Below are 20,838 nucleotides of genomic sequence, written 5' to 3'. Positions count from 1 at the left end.
GCTTTGAGAAGTTTATTAAGTTTTTATATGAAACATAAAGTTTTTATATGAAACATAAATAATTGAATTTTAAAAGTTAAAATTTAATTAATTGAAATTTTTGCCTAAAAAATTCAAAGGATAAATACTTAGAAATAGGAAAATGAAATTCTGATCTGGAATCTGAAAACTTCTAAACACAAGTAGTTTAAAGAAAGCAAAGGTGGGGTGTGTGTGTGGATGTGTGTGGGTATGTGGGTGTGTGTATTGGCTCTACAAATCCCCAAATGTGTATCTCTCTTCTCTAAGACTGCCAGCCATCCACCCATGCCAGAGGTGAATTTCCACAGTAATCTGAATATAGAACTGTGTTTAATGTATTCCTCATGTTGTTCTATCACCAGCAAATTGAGTAGCACAAGAAATGCAGAGACTGCTTTTTTTCTTGGTATTTCAGTCAGAACTATAAAATGTTTTGGGAAAAAAAAATCTTTATCTCTCTACCTGTAAATTGACGAACAAAGGAAATAAAGTGTTTTGTATTCCTGTTGAAGACACTCAAGTGTTTTCAGAGAGTGAACATTTTTCAGGTTTCAAGCCCACTTCCACAGTGGTTTGGATTTGTGTAAAAGCTAATTTTTACAAATGCATTATCTGCTACCTGTAAACCAGAATTACTAATGTCTATAATGCTATCAAGACAAAACAAGACCTTGATGGCTTCTTTATTAGAGTTAAACCAGTGGTGCTTTCTGAGGGATTGAATGTGAAGAACTGAATTTCAGAGACTCTATCTTGTTTCTTCCTTGGAAGTCCATATTGCACAAAACTATTTGTAAACATAAAGGAGTCTTTTTCTTATAAATTCTTTGTTGATTAGACAGAAACAGATCAGTTAATGTCCTTTCTTTAGAAACAAAACTGCACAGAGGATTGTGATAAGGTGATTTTTCCCAGCACAGGTATCTCTTACAGCTTGTCACTGGTTTCTTTGTGAGTACAGAAGAAAGCCTGGCAAATGCTCTTCACCCTTGGTTATCCACTTGCTGTTGGCACTTTCCCACACTCAGGGATTTGCCAGCTGTCTGGGTGAAAGGATGCAAACTCTCCTTGGAGAATTAATCCTGCCACTACTATCTGCATTTTTGCTACTTCAAGATTAGTGCGTTTCTTTTCACTTCTTTTTTTTCACTTCACCCCCCCCCCTTGGGACTCTAATCCACAGAGAACTCCACTGTAAAGTTGGATTTGTGGGTAGCCTTCAACAAAACTATTTTCATATTCAGAGGAGCACCTAAAAAGTGCAGAAAAATCTCACTGCCATTTGCTCCCTGATCTCTTGCTGAATTATGAGAGTGTTGATTATGATTTTAAATCCCTTAATAGACTGAAATTGGTGTATCAGATGATTGCTTCACTTTCTGTGCTCTGATTCAATAGCTGCAATCAGCACAGACTTTCAAATGAAATCTTCTTCATTATAAAAGACAAAGGGGAGAGAACAGGGAAATAGATATTCCTGGTTACAGCTCCAAGACTAGAATTTTCTCCTTACCTGAAAACAGCTCAAAGTAGTAAAGTTTGAGACAAATGTCACCTTTATAGGGATTTTTTGAAGAAAAGAGAAAATGAAGGGAATTGCAGAATGAATTTGCATAGAATCCACTTCATACTGCTTAATCATCCTGATTAAACTTATTTTTATTTACTGAATGATTAATTACAGAAGAATACCTAACAACTTTGATAAGCATCTATTGTAGTTTTCATACAAATAAAACAATTATAATCTTAGTTGTAAAAGGTTTTATTTATAGCTATTGGATCATAACCAAATGAAAATTAATGCCTTGCTAGCATTAGGATCAATTATTCCCAAAAAGTTTTTGAAACACCTATTAATGCTTTATTTATAAACTTGCTTCTGTAGCCACATTTCTGTGAGGCTTGTTTAATTCTAAAATGCATTTTTCATTAATTTTATGATTTTATGGTTGCTCTTTGTTACTGTGTGAGGACAACTAAATTATTTCTTTAAGTCACAGTAGAGAGAGAGCAGAAGACAGTTTAGCCTTGAAAATCCCTGTATTGGAATTCTAACAGTCTTCCAGGTACAACACCTTCCTGCATGTAAATTTTTCTGTCTCTTTTCCTTGATGGTATTTTTAGAATTGGCACATTTTGTACATTGTGGCAAGAAAGGTCTGCAGTTTTACCCCTCCTGAGTTAAATCTGACTGATAAATAACCATCCTGTAAAATTTCAGAATATTTTGTCGCTTACTACTGGTAAAAAATCATGGCCCATGCATTATGTATGCACCACCACTTGAGATGTTCAAGCAGTTATCTGTCCCTGTGTAAACAGCATTTATATCTGAATCTTAGCCATAAACCATCCCTAAAATGTGAACAGATGTAAAAAGTGTTTTTGTTTCCATTAAGGAATATAGACTGAGTGTGGAAATCATGATAATCCAACTACAAATGGTAATACAGAAAACTGACTGCATTCTAAATGTCTTCCTCCTAGCTGAGATGATGTTGAGGCATGCCAGGAAAGTGGTTCTTCATTACTTAAGCACAATCAGAAACTGTCCCAAGAACATGTATTTGTTATTACCCTTTAACAAAGTATCCTAAATGTCTCAAAAAGCTGAAAGAAAAAAGCAAAACAAACCAACCAAACAAAAAAAAAATAGCACCTTCACAATAATGAAGCTTCACACAAAGAAACTTTTGCTTCTTTGAAAAATATTTCAGGAATTGAAAATAGGGATTTTGGAGAAGGTATCTCAAGGTTATCTTAACATGACACTGTAAGTAGGGTAAAATATAAATGGAGAGAATTTTAAATGGATATTTTAGAAATATTGCTAAAACCCTCTGAATGCCAGGAAACATGCAAAGGCTCAATATTCCAGAAGAATTCCATTTAAACTTAGTAGCATTTCCTATTTAAAGAAGGACTACGTTTGTTTTTTGACATCTTCATTTGCAAAAGCTTTTTCTGTTCTGAATTGTTATCCTTGTGCTTTAGTAACATGTTTTGGTTTTCTGGTTTGGCCCTATAGTACTTCACAAACAGAACAAGTTTTCAACTTATAGAATTATTATAGAATATCTGCAGGGACTTATGATAAATGAAACCAGGTCACTTTTGATTTCCCTCTACAACTACATAATGTACCTTCAATAAGATTTATGAAAACAAGATGTCTTCTGTTTAGTAAATGTTTGACAATCTGAAGTAGTTATTGATTTCTAAAATAGTTCAGAGAGCAATTCAGAGAAATATAGGATATATAGTCTCAATCTTTCTACACAGGGGTATATCAGTATAGATTTCAGAAAACATAATGAATTAATTATGAATTAAGTATTAATTTTTAATATTTCCCACTGTCCTTTCAATATTTATGTATTTACTACATGAGTCTTTGTAGACAAATATGGCTTTTCAGGTTGTATTCATATTTACTAGTTTTTGTCATCACTTGGAGTAATTTTTGGTAACATATGCTATTAAGAGGTATCTTTAATATGTCCAAAATGGTGTGACCTATTTTGTTTTCTCAACAAAAACTTTCAGCATACAATTAGGAGAAAATGAAATGAAGAGGACAACACATGCTTGCAAGATGGTATACCCCCTGAAATTGTCTGTGAGAAAGAGTAAAGTATACAAAGGAGGATGTGGGAAATAATATGACAGTATGCAGGAAGTAATACAGCTCTCTGCCAAAGAAATGTTTAATATGAGTAGGAGTGGCAGCAGAGATCCTAAATGCTCCAGTCTCCTTCATGGTCATAACATTTGCATAAGGACTGCAGGTATTTGTACCTGTCACTCTACTCCAGTTTTAGAACCATAGAATTCAAACAAGTCTTGGACCAAAATGATTCTAAGATCAATTCATGTTATACAGAAATATCCAAAGTGAGCAACAACCCTCAATGCTGAAAGAATGTTTCAAAAGAAAAGTAAATTTTTAAAGAAGGCAGCTCCAGTAAACTCTAGTAACAAGGATTTGTGAAATTACACCTTTTCTACTGTAATCAAAAAAAAAAATTAATAAATGTCCCAACAACAGAAATAATATGAAAGAAAGTCTTATAAGGAGTAAGGTGAATATGGTTTTTGCAAATTTAACACTGAGGACATGTGTTTGTTCTGGCTTACAATGAAATCAATAATCTGTGTGATTGACTGATTGACTCTGTAGTCACTGGGTTTTTACTCATTTGAGTTCCTTGCACCCTACAATGCAGACTGGTCACTTCGGGTTTTACTATTTGATATAGCTCATATCAGAAAACAACTATTGCAAATTCATTGAAGGAGATGATCTATGAGAATGTATGGAGCTATGAGAATAAAAGTCTCTAACTTGATCTGCAACATTGCATGAAAAAAATGGAAGAAGTATACCAATATCCATTAATGTGCCTGCCCTGCAAATAGAGGGCAGGCACATTCTTCTTTAGATCTTCTAGTACTGAGAGAAATTCAAGCTTTACTGGAATAAAAGAAATGTTACTATGATTTACATTATTACATTTATACACACAGTTACCGTGTTGAGCTAAGAAAAACAAAAGATAAGAAGTTATAAGCCTTTTTTCGAACATGTTAACTAAATGTTCATTATATGTTTCTTTGAAATAATTCTGTAATTTTGAGCATGTTCAGTTCAGTGCAGAATTTTTGTATTACAGTATGTGAAATGGAAAGAGACACACACTTTAGATTTGTAACATTTTGTCTCCTGTGACTCTGCTGATGGCTGCAAAACCATTTACCTGCTGAAGTATTAATCAGAAAACTGTTGAGGCTGCCTTAAGTAGCACTGAAAATACCAAAAGGCATATTTGGATACAAGAGTTAACATTACTCTGTATGAACTCCCCAACTCATCAGGGGCCTAAAGAACTCTTGTCTGTTTGGGGAGGCTTATGCTCTTTTCTGCCAAGAGACATGCAAATAAACACCCTTTCAGAGGGCATTAAATGTTTATTGAAGAAACACGATATGCTTTTGAAACAGGTATCTTGAATATTAACAGGTATGTAGAAAGTTACTAAGTAGCTCACAATCAGTAATTAATGCCCAGGAGTAAATATTATATAACAGCTTACTTAAAATGATTCATTTAGGTGCATACATAATGTATATTTTCAAATGCAATGTCATTTCTACTCTCTTTGAAATGTAGAGCCTCAAAAGCTGGCTTTTGACTGGACATGAAAAATGAATAACAATTGTAAATTTTTTTAATAAAAAAATGAACAGTTACAAAGTTGAAAGACTACTTCTAACTGGTGTAGAGAGGTCTGCATTAATACAGAGATACAGCTAGTGGACTAATACAAATAAAGAAATAGTTAAGAAATACTTACAGTATTTTCCTTGGACATTCTTCTCAGTTAAAATGCTTCCATTTATTTTTTGTATACTTACTTTGAACTCCATGGGAGCGAACTATTTTCCAGGTTTCCGAGGCTACCTCTTTGACATCCACTTGGTAGTGGTGAATGGGCACACCTCCATGAGAGTCTGGCTTATTGAAGGAAACCTTGGCAGTGGTTTGGGACAGCTCTAAAACTCGTACTCCGTAAGGATTTGATGGCACATCTGCAAAAGCACACGCACAATTTAAAAATCAGCAACAACCAGCCAGACCTAATCAGCTGATAATCGACCCACAAAAGTCTCCTTAGAGTCTTCCAGGGAGAAAAAAATAATATTGAATGTGGTGCAATAATATTTGTGTTAGATAGACAACTTATGCTTTCTACTACAGAGCTGTAAGAAAACCACATTAATTTCCTTGTATGCTAAATTACTGCAAAAATATTTTCCATTTTTGCCTTTGTTTTATAATATGATCTTCCTTAATAGCTACTTTCATCATATAAAAATGTAAGAGATCAGACTGTTGACGGTATAATTATGCAAAAGAGAATAACAAACTTTATATCAAATTTAACAAAACAAACAGTTACAGCTAATTAGATCATTCAGAGTCTAAATTCTTTAAAATAAGCTTATGACAAAAAAACCTTATAAATAATTTAGCCATTTTATGGAATTCTGAGACCAAGCTTAATACATCAATCTCTTTTTCTTTTTTTGTTCAAAGACTAGATTTCAAGCTACTAAGAAAATACGTTAATGGAAGGTTTCTTATCCTCTGCTCAGCTTGAGAACTAATTTACAAATTAGGTTGAAAGAAATATTTTCTCTGAAATCAAAAGCAAGAGTATATCTTTTAAAGTAGAAAAGATCTATGAAAATAAAGCAGGTGTTTGTAGGTGCTGAAATGCTACATATGAAACAAAAGACAAAAATAACATTGGAGTCAGTACATCTTTAAGAATAGAAATACTATATTATCTTTATGATTTGTGACCAAACACATAGAAGTCAAAAGACTAGCTTTTCTAATTGTTCTACATTTTTAAAAGTTAGAATTATAAAAAGTGATATTGAAAATTATAGGAAGAATTTTAATTCTGTGGACAGAATACCAGGGTTTTGAAACACCATTAAAAATTTGTTTTCTGATCCATTTGAAAATTATTTGCATACCTTCTTCTAGATTTGACATTGCTTTTGTCTCCATGCTATGGAAGATATTTTTGTAAGGACATGTCAAAATTTGAGCCAAAGCCTGTAATTCAGTTAGTGGGTAATGAACCATTTACATAAAATATTGTCTGTACTCAAAGGCTGTCAGACAGTGGTGAATAAAAAGAAATCAATCTGAGCTTCACCCAGCATTGGTACTTGAATGAAAATGAGACAAAAATTTGCGCAAAATATTAAAGAACTGATTTAATGACATATTCAGTCACAAATTCTCAGGAAAAGGACACTGCCAAATCTGGTCTAAAGGCACTGATTTATAAAACCTCTTAATTATCAGAAACTTAAACTTTTTTTCAGAAGAACATCTCTATCAGTTGTCAGACTTGAGTGTTTTCATGCGAATATCACACCTCTTACAGCTGGTATTTCTGATTCCAGGTCTCCTGAAACCTCCAAAACTTGCTGTTCACTGGGATAAATCCAGCGTAGATTTTTTTTATGTGGATAAGAAAGTTGTAACATCTCTTACTTAAAGACACAACTATGTGAATCCATTACATTACAGATTTTAGTAGAATTCAAGTCTCAGCTTGAGGGATTCGAATCCTTTCCTATTCCAGAGAACAATTATCAGGATATGTGATTTTGCAAGAAATTTTCACGTTTCTTAGAAAGGGGTTGACAATCTGTGATCAGATAGAACATGACCAAATGTAACCAGTCTGCTATGAATCTGTGAAAACACAGACCTGGTTTTTTGTATTGCTTTCTGAATGGGTCAAAAAGTTGTGGGTCTTTAGAAAAAAGGAATTATGTTCAAAAAACATACAGACTGTTCTTTTCTGTGACCACACAGAAGAAGAATGTGAGTTGGTTGTTAAGTCAGTATTCACCCCAAAATCAAAAGAGGATGAAGATTAGAACCAGCTTGTGACCAGTCCTTCAGATTCTCCTTAGAGCTGAGAGAAATACGAATTTTTTCCCCCTATATAGTCATTAAGTACATAAACACCACTTTGTGCTTAATGACTATATAGGGAGAAAAAAATAAGTATTGTTTTCTCACTTTGTTCTCTCTTGAGCTCAAATGAAAGCTCTGAGAAGAGTGGAGAAAATACAGTGTAAGAATCCCAGCCAAGCAATCCAGGACAGCCATACCTAAGCAGAATGGCACTGTATGAGCCATGTGGACACCATCACTTGGGAAGATGAATATCAATACTCAGTACTAAAGATGAATGCTCTTTGGATTCAATTACAAGCTAAAAGCTGCTGTGGATACCAACAGTATTAAAAATAGCGTCTACACTTCCGAAAATTCTTTTTCTCTCATCAAAAGTGTTCAAAAATAAACAAACAAAACCAGGGGATGAATGAATACCTAATTTCATTCATACTACTTTTATGTTAGTTTTTGGATTATATTTTTAATAAGCCAATTCCCTGGTGTTTCTGTCTGCATCAAAACAATTATTTGGTCTATAGCATGAATCAAAAATGTGTTATTTACATATCCACTCTGTTCCTGGCTTTCCAAATGCTAGGGAGACCTCTCTTCCTTGTGCGTTAATGCCTGTATGTGTTTTACTATAATAAGCATGGCACAGGGAAGATGAAATCCTTCAGGAAGAACCTTATGTTTGCTACTGCAGATTCTAGTATAATTTCTGCCAGAGGAAGATATGATTGCAGTTGATAATAAGCATGAAATGAAGCTCCTTTGAAAACCCAGTACGATATTTTGCGTAACTAGCACAATGCAATATGTTTGCAACTCACTGAACTGTAAAATACATCCACATTACTACTTTAAATATGTGTCTCACATTCCAAGCCACCCACACATGCAGGTAAATTTTATACAGTTTTCAAACTTGAACGATATCAGTTGTAAGAAAGAGAGTGAATCACCTGAAGAAAATAGAGACGAGATACATTCCTGGTGAAAACCATAACCAAATACTAGAAATACCATCCAAATATATTAAAATACCTATTATCTACTTCCAACTAGGCAGATCCTTAACTTTTTTTTTCCCCAATGAAGATCAATAACAGCATAATGAATTGAATCTAATTCTGTGGTTCTGTAATGAGTATGAATTTGATCATGCAAGGTATACGGCTTTCTGGTCCTGATCCAGATAAACATTCCTGCATTTGAACTGTCCCCTGTCAGTTGCAATTACTTGGAGCATTGCTGTGATTTTCATGTTAGAATTGCAAGGCTTTTGGATCAATGTTTAGCAGGGGTGAAGAATAATTTACAATACTGTGTACTCTGAATCTCTGTCTAGAAGGATAGAGCTTTGGATTTTTCTTGTTCTTTTTCATTCTAAAACCAACCAACAAAATGAATCTTAGAGGAGGTTAGCTACAGGCAGGATCACTAATTCATATACTCTTGTAGATATAAGTTGAAGGACTACGTAGTGGAAAAAGGAGGGGATTTACTTTCTATGATTTAAAGATCACTTAGTGATAGCAAAGATACCAGATTACTTCCTTGGAAGTTCCACTGCTATATTTTTTTGTCATTATACTGCTGTCAAAAAAAGAGAAAATTCATCACAAATTCAGCCTTTAAATTAAAGACATAAAATGTCACAACAAATGCCAGACATTTTGTCAACTTCATCTTCTCTCCACAACAACTATTTCTCTGTCCAAAATGTGACTATATTTATGTATGATATTAAAGAACTGCGAGGAGCCAATTTGCTTTTCATTTCTGTCTCAATACTGGTTGTCAGAGGCGTGTGGGGCAGGGGCTGCACATGTACCACTAGCTGGAGGCAGCCAGGAGAAGATGGAGGAAACCCTTGTCTCTGGGGAGACTTTGCCTGGTCACCCTTTCACACCTCACATGGGACAGGCAGTCAGCAGGAGACCACCAAGGACGCTGCACTCCCCAGAGAGGTTTCTCCAATCAATGGTGAAAGGTCTCCAGCAATAGACTGCAGTGGAAGGTTGGACTGGGCCAGTGGTCTCCTGTCAACAGGAGAGACTTTGGGAGGAGCCAGGGGGTATAAAAGTAACTCCTCAACAAGCTCCTGGGGGCTTTTAGAGACTTGTCCTTTGGCTGGGGGCTTTTTATCTTTGGGCTTGTTGACTAGGACTTTTTGTGCCTTGTTTTTTGGCATTTTTGAGTCTGGGGGCCTTTTGGTTCTTGGTTTTTTGGTTTGGCTCCAGTCTTTTGACGTGTGCTTCTTGCCCTGGCCTCAGCTTGCTTTTGGCTCTCCTGCCCTCACTGGCTCTTGCTCACCCTCGTGTCTGTCCTTCCTCCCTGTGTCCCTGACCAAAGCCTTGCCTGCTTTGCCCCCATGTGCCTGCCTCTGGTTCAATGCCTGCTTTGTGTCTCTGTCTCCTCTCTCTCTCTCTTCCCACCCCAACCCCCCCCCACCTGCATCCTTTTCCTTTTTCCTTCCTCCTGTCTTTTCTAGCCCTCTTTAGTAGGTCAGCTCCGTTTTTTGTTTGTCGGTACCAACAAACAGTTCTCAGGCACAACGTTGTTTTGGTTGACTGAATTTCATTCTAGATCATCTATTTTTAAAAGAACTTGCAGTTCCCCACATTGGAACACGACAAGAATCAAATAAAACCACATAGTATCTCCTGCAAACAATAGGTGTAAAATTGCACCTCATCTATTTTGTACCCAGTACATAACGCTGGTTTGCACAAATGGACCTTGTGATACAATGGCTTAAATAGAATTGGTTTGGTTCCAAAAATGGTATCACAGCTGATAGAGAAGTACACACAGAATTATGAGTTCGTATTTGCCTCCACTGATGTGTAAAGTCTCCTACAATTATGACCAAACTTGTTCAAGAAATGACCACTTTTTATCACTGGGGATTTTCTTTTCAAGCTATTTCTTGATAGCTTTATGGAAGAAAATAACTCCCTCTCAGAGTTTAGCAGCCTTGGTATAAACAGAGAAAAGGAAGTGATTCTGTGAGAGTGGGTAGTGGGCTCAGGGATTGATCTTCCAGTCAGCTCTTGTCTCCTGTCAGTATGTTTCTACTGCAGTTCTTCAGCTTTTCCTCTTTCTGTACATCTGGCATATATATATTGACTGAAAATAACCATGTCTAAATGCTGAATCTAAATAGCACCAGGACCTTGGCAAGGAAAGAGATGAGCTCTGGCAAGGAAAGAGATGAGCTTTGGCAAGGAAAGAGATGAGCTGGGAAGTCTAGTCCCCAGATGAGCTGGGGACTAGACTTCTGGAGTCAAAAATCTCTATGAAATAGCTTGTGCTTGTACATCCTTAGAATGGGAACAAAAACCTCAATATTGGATCTACATGTATTTCCTTTGCCAAATCTCTGCGAGTTCTGGAAAAATAAGCATTCAGTTAGTAAACCCAACTCTGTTAGTAAGACCACAGCTAGCAAATAAATACAGAAATAATAAATTAAAATAAGACACATGCACACGAAGCAAAACATACTGCTATGTTGATAGTTTCATACCTATTCTAATTGAAAATATGTTGCTGTTTGTTTAATTTTTAAATAAAAATCCTTTAGCTGATGCTGCTATTATGTGAATGGCAAGTTTTAGCAAGCTAGATTTTAGGTCTGCCCATATGTTTTTGGAGACAAGTGGGCTTTTGGCAGAATATGATTTTCTTTTCATTATACTATTCTCCAGGGAAAATTAAGTCCTATGACTTTGATTTTATTTTACCTGCATGGAAATGCAAATAAGGAAACATCCTTGTTTGGTGAACATGGTGAAACAAGGAACATCCATTAACCAGCAGCAAAGTGCCACCATCAAAACTATGGACAAGTAAATTTCTAAATTTGATTTGGTAGCCTTTGTCAGCTGTCAATCAGCCTTTTCATATTTTGGGCATGACTTTATTCCATAAAAGAGGTTACAGGGTGCATTTTCTGTGAAGCTCAATTATGGTCTTTCCCTTTTGCTTTTGTTGCCATTACTCCCCATATTCACTGACTTTCTGTGTGCACAGGATGCTTAAAGAATATCTAATTCAATAAGGTGCTGTAGGAGGTCTGAGTATCTAATGGCATAATTGACTTTTTGTTTTTTAATTCCCTGGAATATTCCTGTAGAAAGGAAAAAGATAAATCATACATCTCTAGCAGATATAGCATCTCCCATTTGCTCAGGGAAGCTGTGGATGCCCCCATCACTGAAGTTCTCAAGGCCAGGATGTTGACCACCCCAGTCTAGTGAAAACTGTTCCAGCCCACAGCAGGATTTTAAAGCTGATGCCATCCCAGAATACATGGCAAAAGGGGAAAGGAAAGTCTAGGAATAGTAAGGCTATGAGATCCATAGAGGTAAATCATAGTTGACTTTTTAGGGCTCTAGATTCAGCCCAGCTATACATGCAGCTATGTAAAAAATCTATGTTAATATTTAAAAAAGAGAAACCTTAAAAATTTCTCATTTAGCTCTGTGTCACAACCTTGAAATTTACCATTTTAAGATATTAAAATATCTATTCCAATAACATAATCCTAAATTACTGATGGCCATGTGACTTTCTATTTACCTGTGCAAAACATTTGAAATAATTATACTCAGCTAAACAGAAGAATGCTTTTCTAGTTCATACTGGCTCTCTGCATAGTGATATTTCACATGAACTATGCATAAACTAGATTTGGACAAATCTAGGAATATTTATGCTCCCCTCAGCCTCTGAGACCCACTGGGGCAACCTGCCAAGCTGACCTGCCTTGCCAAAATTTAAGCCTGACTTAGATTAAAACCAGAGTGTAAGTAAAGTTCTAAAATACAAATTGTGGCTCCTGTGCTGACATGAAAAATCTAATTTGCAGTGGCAACAAGTGACTGTGGTCCTTTTCACATTCCATATGTACACACATAACATTTTAAAAGCTTGGGTAATGAGAAAGGAGGTCACCCATGTGTTATTTTTAAAAGTTCATTACCACTACAGTCAGGTCATGGGAACATCTGATTAACCTTTCAACAAAACTCTGAAGTTTCTAAGCAGGCCATCACCTTCCAGAATGAAACCTCAAATACTCTGCAGCGTCTCAGTTGCTTTGAAAGGTTTAAATGGAATTCAGTCTGATTCAGTAGCTCTGTATAATCCAAGTGAACAGTCATGCTTTTTTCTGTCATACAAATATGGCTGTAAATTGAACACCAATTCTGAAATAAATCTTCCTTTCTAAAATCATCAATAAGTAATTTCTTAAGGAAGGCAACAGGAATAAAGATAATGGAATTTTGACAGTATGATAACTTTCTAAGTAGCATTAAATTAATAAAAAAAGGTAGTTTGATTGTGCTGAAATCTAGCAAATCAGAAAATTGAATGAAACATGAAGGAACAAGTATTCCTGCAGAATTTAAAGAGAAAACTATTTAGTAAAATGATCATTATTTGTGATCAAATTTACATTAGGACCATGCTGAATACTGTCTCCCAGCTAGGAATTGTAATTTTTTTTCCCTGACAGAGCCTTTGTGAAAGCATTCTATGCCCCAGCATTTATATTTACAATCAAAGCCAGGAGGCAAAGCATGCTGTATTGAAATGCATGAAATGATTTTACAGGCTTTAATATGGGAAATATCAATCATTAGGCCTTCATAATTAACCAGAGTGAAGCGACCAAGGTAATAAAACTAGGGAAAAAGCTACATTAGACATCTTATACCTGTATCTATTGTAGTGGTTTTATGCTCCGTATCCCTGATCATTTTCTGTTTCTAGCTGATGCCAGTTTAAGTGCAAAACTTCTAACAGTGAATTACAGTTTGGGGTTTTATTCCAAAACCAAAGTCTATTTAGAGGGAAATGTTAAAAATATCAATCTTTCAGGATACTGAATATTATGCATAACACTATGGCAAGTAGTGCATAGCAGGTGGTAGTGCATAGTAGTGCACAGTAATGCACAGTGACACTCCAAATCCAGTTTTTCTAGCCCTGTTCATTATCACTACTCATAAACTTGCTTTTCTGTTTTCTGCATTTAATATCATTATCTAGAATATCCCCATATTGCTCACTTTACATGATCTCTTCCCATAACTCTACTTATCCTCACTCCCCTTTTTATGTTTATAACTACAATACATATTTTTTAAGTCTTCATTGAGTTTCCTGAAAAATTGCCTGGAAAAAATATAAGCAAAACATTGCAGAAGTAGAAAATATTAATCTGTTTAAAAAACTGGCATTGGTAATATTTCTGATATAGTTGTATTAAAAAGAAAAAAAAAAAGGATTGTAGCTTATTTATTTTCCTTGCATTTCCAGGGGTGCTCATGTGTGAATTTTCTGAAGTAAAATGAAAAAATATCCTGTGCTTTTTCAATTAACTTTTCAATGCTAATATTCTTTATTACAATTGATTAATTAATAAATCATAAAAGCAGGGGATGTAGCTAAAATAGTCATCATGTAGTATCATGTGTTGTGATGAGACGTTGTTCTGCAAATCTAAGGAAAAAAAACATTCTGGAGAATATCTGTTGAAATGCTCTCCCAAGTGTATACGCATTTATGAAAAAACAGCACACAGTGGCAACCACAACATTTTCTCATCATTTTCTCTCCTGAGAGCTAAGACCCCAGAGGGATGCAAGCGGGAATTTTCCTTCCTTTCCTGTGATTTATGTTCATGGCTTCAAGAAAAGCTTTTTTTGTCAGTGGTCAAATGTAGCTGTTGAAGGAAGCTAAGATCACACCACAGCTAACACCCCAAAAAAGCTGTAAAATTAAGGGTAAGGGATGTTCTAAGTGATGTAAAATTGTGGGGTTCAGAAATTTGAACCCCTCACTTTCCTATTTTAGGAAGCTCAGCACTTTTCATGGTTCTTCAAAACCAAAAGATATATTATTGTAGAAATGTGTTCTAGAATCCTACAGAGGTGATGGGAAAATCTTTTAAAGCTGTGTACTAAGTCCAAGGAGACTATTAATAAATAATGGGGTTTTATAACTCCTGAGACACCAAAAGAAAATAATTTTCCTGTGGAGCAAAAATTCTCAAATAATAGCAGCAGGTTAAGTCAGAGAGCTTCCCTGTGACTGGATGTGCATGCTTCAGCAATGCTCCCCTAAAAGTGTTCTTGGTAGGAAGGAGTCTAAAGTGTTTTTTTAATGAAATAAAAAACCCCCAAAAACCAACAACCCCCCCCCCAAAAAAAAAAAAAAACAACCCTAAAACCAACAAACTCCAAAAAACCTAAACCAAAATAAAAATACCAAAAAACAAACAAACAAAAACCCCAAAAAACCTAGACCAAAACTTGCAACTGAAACATTAAGCATCACTTGGAATATGTGTCCTAATGAGAAAGGAAAAAAAAAAATTACATGTAGCATTAGTCTATTCCACAAAAAAATATAATTGAAAGCACTGGTAAGGAACTCTCAGTTTCTTACCAGTGCTTTCAATTATATTTTCTTGTGGAATGGACTAACGCTACATATAATTTTTAAAGAAAATATAATAAGAAAATATAATTGAAAGCACTGGTAAGAAACTCTTCTTTGGTGGAAATAATTATTAACTCAGTTAATAGTTATTTCCACCAAAGAACAAACATACAGTCAGATTTTTCTATTTGCCTAAACAACAATAGAAGGACATGAAAATTTTCAGACATTCTGCAAAAATAGGGGGTGTATTATCTCAGAACTTAAATGCTTTCTATCTAGCACTCCAGTCAAATTCTAATTTCAAATAAATAAAAGTGCAAATGGAGATAGAAATTCTTTGCTGATGTATTTCAATCTCTTGTCATTGTTGTTCTATCAAGAAAATATGAGGTGGGAAAAAGGAAAAAAAAATTTCTAATTCCTTCTTACGTTTTACTGCCCGCAGGCCATGTGTCTCTCTGCTAAAGTAATAAAAATACATTGTTATAAACGTAGGATATAGTAAGAGCAAAGGAAAAAAGGTTAGACTAATTTTTTTCAAGTTTCAGAAGGCCTCGAAATTAAATCAAAAGAAGATTCATATTCTGAGGGAACTGGTTTACTTTACTTCATATTGCAGCTCAGTTCTTAGACAATTAAATTATCTGCACACAGTCCATGGAATAAAATAAACAGAGGAAAGGGTGTCGGAACTTAATGTTGACTAAATTTGGAAAAAATATTTAAAGAAAAAGAAAAAAGATTTTAACTTACCAGCTTGACCAAGGGTATACTCTTGATACCTTGTTCCTATTCTGTTTGTGGCTGTACAATTATACCGTCCAAAATCACTGTCAGATGTGGGAGCAATCTTTAAAATGAATACACTTTGTAAATATTAGTTGCTTATTAAATATATATATATATTTTTAAATTAGAGATTCAAGTATGTTCTCCTTAACCAATATGCAGATGTGTTTTTATTTCAACATATCTAGTATATTCTCCAAACACAGACCTAAATACACATTTTTTCATGTTTTACTCACCCCTTCTTAACTTCAAATGAAGAAATCTGATAATGGAAAATAGCGACATTGTTCATCTTTAAATTTCACCTTTAAACAATAATTTTGAAAAACCCAAACAAGCAAAAAACCTCAAAAAAAAATTAAAAAACCTCCTTTTTTGTAGACAACAAGCACCTACGAGGCAGTCACTTTAATTTTCAGTCTTAGCTTGATATTTTAGTCTTATATTTATTTATGGATTTTTTTACTTACAAGAAATGCAAATTATATTTGTGTTGAGTGTAGTTGGAAAACTGAGCATACACCATTCAAATAAGATTTATTTTCTAACTGCTCATAAGATATGTGTAGATAGAACAGTTCATATACAGTTTTTTTTGTTTTGTTCCTTATTTAGGAGTTACCTATTAAATTATAGGTTTTAGCCTTAAATGCACTCTACACTACTCACAGTGCTGCCAAACTGAGGACAAAATTATCTTCTGCCACCACACTGATTTCCATGTGAAGTCTTACCTCCAGAATCAGCTTTCTTCCTGTACTGTAGGTCTTCAAATGAGTTGTATTTTTTACAGGTAAAACTAATTTTCCTCTTTTCCACTGAACTGAGGCAGATGGATTTGCCAGCACTTCACAGCTTATATTGATGGGATTGCCTTCCCAAGAGTAATACATGGTTTGATTGGACAGGAATGTCGGAGCATCTGGAAAAAGGAAGTAATGCACAAGTTCATTAACTGGTTTAGTAAAACATGCTGTATACCCACATCCAAGCTTTCATGTTCAATGAAAAATTTCAATTGACTTTTGTGTCAATTTACTACAGAACATGAGTTCACTGGACTTTTATCTTGGTAAGTTTCTCCTCTCCTAAATGGTTTCAGTTGAACTTCTTGGGAAAGAGAATACCTGTCAAATATATTTAACTTTAGGCAATTACACTTGCCTAAAAGAAAGACACTCTCTCAGAAATGAGGAAGAGTGTTTCCTCTGGAGGATGACAAATTCTTCAGTCAGACCCTCATATGAAAAAGGGAGGTGACCTAAAAACATACATGGTCTGTTCATGTGCTGATTTTATAGTGTCTTCTTTTGCTATGGAGAAATTACATTCACTCCTCAAATTTTGTTGTGTTATGGCTTCACCCATTTCTGGCTGGAACTTTATTATACTTCATGAAATCTTTTTAAAGAGAGATGTTTGTTTGTGGAAATAAAACTTTAAAAATAGCAAAAGAATACCAAAGAATGTTACAATGTGTTCTACCTCCTGCAGAAAATATATTGTGTGTATATTACTTAGAACAATCTTTGTATCAGTTCCTTATGAAATTATCAAGCTATAGCCAAGGAAAAAGCTGGTGTGTTTTTCTTACAACCTGACTGGTTTGTAAGAAATATCTGCATTAAACATATACCAAACACTGAGTCTGACACAGAGGAAATTGTTGGTTTGCAAACTGAATGTGATCTTCAGACCACAGTGCCATGAAGTGACAAGACTTATCTCTTCTACTCAAGGTTTCTCTGGAAAGCAGGAAGTTTAGTGATCTCTATAAAATGAGAGGGAGTAGCTTTTCTCCACTTCTTCTTATGTCTTGGGTGAAGAGTGGGTTTTTCTATCAAATATTTCCTAATTTCATTGTTACTATCTTTTAACAGTATTAAAAAAATTCTTTATTCATGGAAACTTCCTTAATGCTTTAATTCCAAAAGAGAATTATCAGTTACAGGTGTTGCAATGGTATCTCTTTTTAATATTTAAGATACATATGCATAAAGATATGTGTGTATATATATATATATATATATATATATATATATTTTGACAAGTAGCTCTTAAATGTTTTCATATATGTCTCTGGAAAATCTATTCTAGTCCTCTCACATATAGCTTCGTTTTAGGCACGAAAGTTCCTAATAGGTATATCAGAGACCAGAACTGAGCATCTTTAGTATGAAGTAAAATTTAGCTTCGGGAATGGTTAAAAACAACTGGGTTTTTCTTCTTTTTTTTTTTTTTTTTTCCCCTGAAGCGCACATTTTCAATTTCTTCCTGTTTGCCTCTGTCAAAAAGCATAACTTTTTGATGACATATGCTGCTGCTGCATCTAGGCATACAGACTCCAAGCAAAAAGAATTGTTATCAATAGAGGTTTTAAAGCACAGATCAAAGCTGCTACATTGCTCAAGGCCAGCAGCATTTCCTTTAATAACTGTTCTGCCCTTATTTTTGTAGAAAAACAAGCATTTTCATCTAAATAAGTAAAGATTGCCTGGCTATGAATTTATTTACGAGACACAGGAGTTCATCTTTCTGCTCCAAGAGTTTTAATAAGTAATTCTAGCGATCCTGTTTTTCACAGACCTTTAAACACCCCATATTTCAGCAGCTAAACAGTTTAATGCAAAGAACAGACTATCAAAGAGTCTTCAGAGTGTGACGTCTTACACTACTGGAGAATATGAAGAAAAAAGCAAACTGCATAAGTGTGTTTTATGGTTAGCTATGGTCAAGAATCTCAGAATACCAAGGCTCAGAGCCTTGGCTTTTCCTCAGGAAATAAAGTTCATGGTGGGAATCACTTGTAGAAAAACTGTACAAACTCATTTCTGCATGTTCAATTGGTGGATCAATAGCATGTTCAACAAATAGATTGGAAATCTCATTAGAGTCTTCGTGAAGCTGTTTCACAAATTTTATGTAAGCATTGTCTTCCAATGTGCCGTTTCTCACAATAAGTTCAATCCATTTATGAACACTGGCATGAATGTTGAAGATAAAAAGATACTCTGAATCTGAGAAATCCTCCTTCCTAGACAACATTATGTCGTATGATGCTCAATGCACATGTGGCAAACTCATATCCTATTTTAAGACTTGCAAGTGAAAAAGTAGTGCACACTTTTATAATGCAGATAAAAGCATTTAAGTGAATAGGGACTTCCAGTTCCAGCTTCTCTCTCTTCTAAAGGTAGAGTTTGGATGCCCATTGTATATATTTTTTGATATTTTAAAAAGTATAGGTGAGTTATGGACTGCCATCTACCACCAAAACTACAGGTATTAAAAGTCATAAACACAATAAACCACAAGTAGGACTAAAAATCTGTCAAATAAAGATATATCCCGAAATAAACAACTCACAATTGTAAAGCATTCCCTTTAAAAAAAGAACTTTGTAATTTCCCTCAAAAACCTGTGTAAAATGCTTTGCAGCCATTTCCCCAGCAGTCAAGAGCTCCAGTATACAAAAAGAAGAGGACTGTACTAATGACTTGAAATGGAGAGATTATCTTGAGACAGATGATTTTTGATTTCCCAGTCAGGAATGGATTAAGATGTCTGGAGTGATATTTTACAAAAAGAATATAATTCTGTAAGTAGTTTTCTTTTTACAGTACAAATAAAAGATAATTTACATTTCTTATGAAACTAAAAGATTGAGCTGGAAGGGAATAATTTGTTTATAAAGATAACTTGTTTTTTTCTTGTATGCTCTTCATCACTAAATGCTGTTTAGCATGCTTTAATGGCTACTGAATTAGTATATATTAAACATAAATACACATTATGTTTAATATAAAAGAATTAAAAAAAGAAAAGCTTTAAAGCCAAGTCTTTGAAAACATAAGTCTGACTATATTGTATGTTTACAAAACCTGATCCCACCAGTTTTATAATATAACTAACAAACAAATTACATTAAAAACCAGAATATTTATCAAAAAGTGTAAAACCAAGTAGAAATGAGAAGGTGGTTCTATGAAAGGATCTTTAAATGCAATATATTTATTCTTTAAAAAATAAATGATTCAATAGAAATCAATTAGAAAATTAGAACCATTAAAAATAATAATGCTTTCTGCTTAGCTTCTATGTAACTGAGAATTAATTTACACATGACAAAATTCAATGCAGGGTGCAAACGAACTGTTCCTTTTAAGCTTTTTTACATAAAGTAAAAAGTTAAGATGACATACTAGAGTTCTGAGCAGATAAGTAGAAGTAAGAGCTTGAATACACTCCATTAAAATATATACACCCTGATGGTATTTCTTATATCTGACCTTTTAGCACTTTACTGAAAACAAAACAAGTAAAATCCCCCAAAGCTGCAAAAATTTATAAAATTTATGATTGATATTATTTAATAGATGCATAATATCATAGAATAGCTCAGGTTGGAAAGGACTTTAAAGATCACCCAGTTCCAATCCCCCTGCCATGGGCAGGGACACCTCTCACTATCCCAGGTTGCTCAGGGCCCCATCCAGCCTGGCCTTGAACACTTCCAGGGATGGGGCATCCACAGCTTCTCTGGGCAACCTGTTCTAGGGTCTTATCACTCTCATAACTAAAAAGAGTTGTCCCTAAAATCTAATTTCTGATGACTCTCTTTCAATTTAAAACCATTGTCCTCATGCTATCACTACAGATAAAAACTCTCTCTTTTGCACACGGAAAGGCTGCAAACATCTCCTTGGAGCCTTTTCCTCTCCAGGCTTATCAACATCAACCCTCCCAGACTGTCTTCAGCACTCTGATCACCTTCATGGCCCTCACCTGGACCTGCTCCAGCAGGTCCCTGTCTTTCTTGAATTTGTCCCAGAGCTGGATGCAGCACTGCAGGTGAGGGTCTCACAAAAGGTGGGTAGAGGGGTAGAATCACTCCTCTTGACCTGCTGGCCACAGGGCTCTGGATGCAGTCAGGATGTGATAAAGCCCATAAGGTTTTAATGCTCAACTATGAAAGATCAAATATTATTTTGGAGAGATTAGGCAATCCAAATGAAAAAAGATGCCTTGAAGGAACAAAGACTATATCACAAAGATATAAAACTAAA

The 20,838-nt window shown here is 34.8% G+C and overlaps 1 protein-coding gene across 2 annotated transcripts in view; it reads right to left on the bottom strand.

Moving 5' to 3' along the window:
* NCAM2 (neural cell adhesion molecule 2) overlaps positions 1-20,838 on the bottom strand; it is a 271,664-nt gene that overhangs the window by 63,977 nt on the left and 186,849 nt on the right. For both annotated transcript variants that reach the window (XM_066571936.1, XM_066571937.1), the window contains exons 10-12: positions 16,507-16,694; positions 15,734-15,830; positions 5,440-5,613 (exon numbers count right to left, since the gene is read on the bottom strand). In XM_066571936.1, coding sequence (XP_066428033.1) covers positions 5,440-5,613; positions 15,734-15,830; positions 16,507-16,694 — 459 coding nt within the window. The remainder of the gene's footprint in view (positions 1-5,439; positions 5,614-15,733; positions 15,831-16,506; positions 16,695-20,838) is intronic.

This window comes from Molothrus aeneus, chromosome 2 (assembly GCF_037042795.1).
Source record: "Molothrus aeneus isolate 106 chromosome 2, BPBGC_Maene_1.0, whole genome shotgun sequence".
Classification (NCBI taxonomy): Eukaryota; Metazoa; Chordata; class Aves; order Passeriformes; family Icteridae; genus Molothrus; species Molothrus aeneus.
Note: the sequence above shows the minus strand (reverse complement) of the source record. Positions and strands in the feature narration are given on the sequence as shown.